This window comes from Austrofundulus limnaeus, unplaced genomic scaffold (assembly GCF_001266775.1).
Source record: "Austrofundulus limnaeus strain Quisiro unplaced genomic scaffold, Austrofundulus_limnaeus-1.0 Scaffold1283, whole genome shotgun sequence".
NCBI lineage: Eukaryota > Metazoa > Chordata > Actinopteri > Cyprinodontiformes > Rivulidae > Austrofundulus > Austrofundulus limnaeus.
The window spans coordinates 32,972-34,641 of NW_013953685.1; the positions used below are offsets into that span (position 1 = coordinate 32,972).

At 41.8% G+C, this 1,670-nt stretch overlaps 1 protein-coding gene across 1 annotated transcript in view; it reads right to left on the reverse strand.

Annotated features, from left to right (window-relative positions):
- kdr (kinase insert domain receptor (a type III receptor tyrosine kinase)) overlaps window positions 1-1,670 on the reverse strand; it is a gene marked incomplete at its 5' end in the record, with an annotated part of 24,127 nt that overhangs the window by 1,064 nt on the left and 21,393 nt on the right. The window contains 2 exon segments of the mRNA XM_014031618.1: window positions 992-1,088; window positions 1,176-1,312. Coding sequence (XP_013887072.1) covers window positions 992-1,088; window positions 1,176-1,312 — 234 coding nt within the window.

A 1,670-nucleotide genomic window follows, 5' to 3' on the forward strand; every position in this document is an offset into this window, starting at 1 on the left:
TGGTTGGTTGGTTGGTTGGTTGGTTGGTTGGTTGGTTGGTTGGTTGGTTGGTTGGTTGATTGATTGAGGTACTTTATACATCACTGACCACAGGTGTCTTTGCAAAAGCTGCAGTGCCATGATACGACAGTGTTCGCATGAGCCAGGGTTGGTCAGCGAGTCCTGCGTGTCCTTCACCCCATGCATGCACTGCAGAGGGGATATAGATCCTTCCCAAAGTAGTGAATCCATAAGAGGCTGGGCAAGGAGGGGACTCAACATTTTTAGTCTTGCCTCAAATTTCTCTGATAGAAACCAACATTTGCCATCCTGTTTGCACAGTTTCGACAGGATCCAGGTAGATATTAAACAGAGATCCACCACAACGTGACAAACYTGACACAAACTTTTCTTAATACAAATTCATTTTTAACGACAAAAAATTATCAACAGGTCCAAAAACACCTAAAAAACCCACCTTATGGAGACTAACCTGAACTGCTGAGTGATATATGTGTAACAGAGTAGAGAAAATTCAACTCTTATTGTCAATTGCAAATTGTCAATTGTGACACAAAACATACAGCTCAAAAATAAATAGGGTGCAATGTGATGCGAAAGCTCCGTGTAGTTTCCTTGGCATCTGAAAATTGACTTCCTCAAATGTACTTTTAATCTCAAAAGGACTGGACTGAGAAGTAGTATTAGGAGCTCAGCAGATGCAGTTTCACCAGGTGTTTGCTAGTTGTTGCTGCTTGTTGTTCCTTGTTGCTGAGTGGGGGGGGGTGGTGGGGTGGGTGTTCTCTGTGATGCGGAAGCTTGGCTTGGAGACACAGCTCAGAAGAGGTGCATTATAACATGATATAAAGCTCAAAAAAGTTGATTTTACATAACTTTGCCCCTTTAAAATAAACAAATTCCTGATATTTTCTCAAAAATACAAAAAATTTAAAAAATAAAATCTTGCAACATGAGGGATCATGTGTTAGGCAAGCAAAAATATTTTTCTCACCATGACATCCCTGTGGTGAGAAGCTCCTGCTTCAGGGATGTCTTCATTAGTGTTCAGGCTGAACGACCGATTGCACCGCTCATTCTGCTGGGACAGTCTGCAGATAGAGGACCGAGGACGGGTGCTTTAACTCCAAGGGGAAACAGGTAAAACAGACAGCGACAGGTAACAGAATCGTACTAACCCAAGGGATGATGGGTTGTTGTAGTGAGTTTCCAGGACTTGTCCACTGTGAGGCTGACTGTAGCATCCGCTGGGGTCCATGGACACTGAACATCCTTCTGCTTTAACTGCTGTCAGGGGAATGTAATCCTTCCCATCCTGGATAGTAAGGATAAAGAACTTCACCTCAAATGCAAAAATGTTTAACTAACTCCTCCCATGTTAGTGTAAATTATTGCTTCTTTATAAATAAATGACTTGTTTCGTTTAAGGTACAGAAAATGACTTCACTCTGTGAAATGGGGTGAAAGCACACTAGCTGTGTTTCCATTGCAAATGTGCGCAAAACTTTGTCAATATTCTGTTAATGTCGAAAACACAGTTTCACAACTGCAGTGTTTCCAGTAAGTAAGAAATGCTGTTGAAGTCACGAGTAAATATGTTTTTTCTCGCGATAAGTCATTACAAACATGGCGGCGATGGATGTAAACACATAGCATGTTGCTACCACGACACT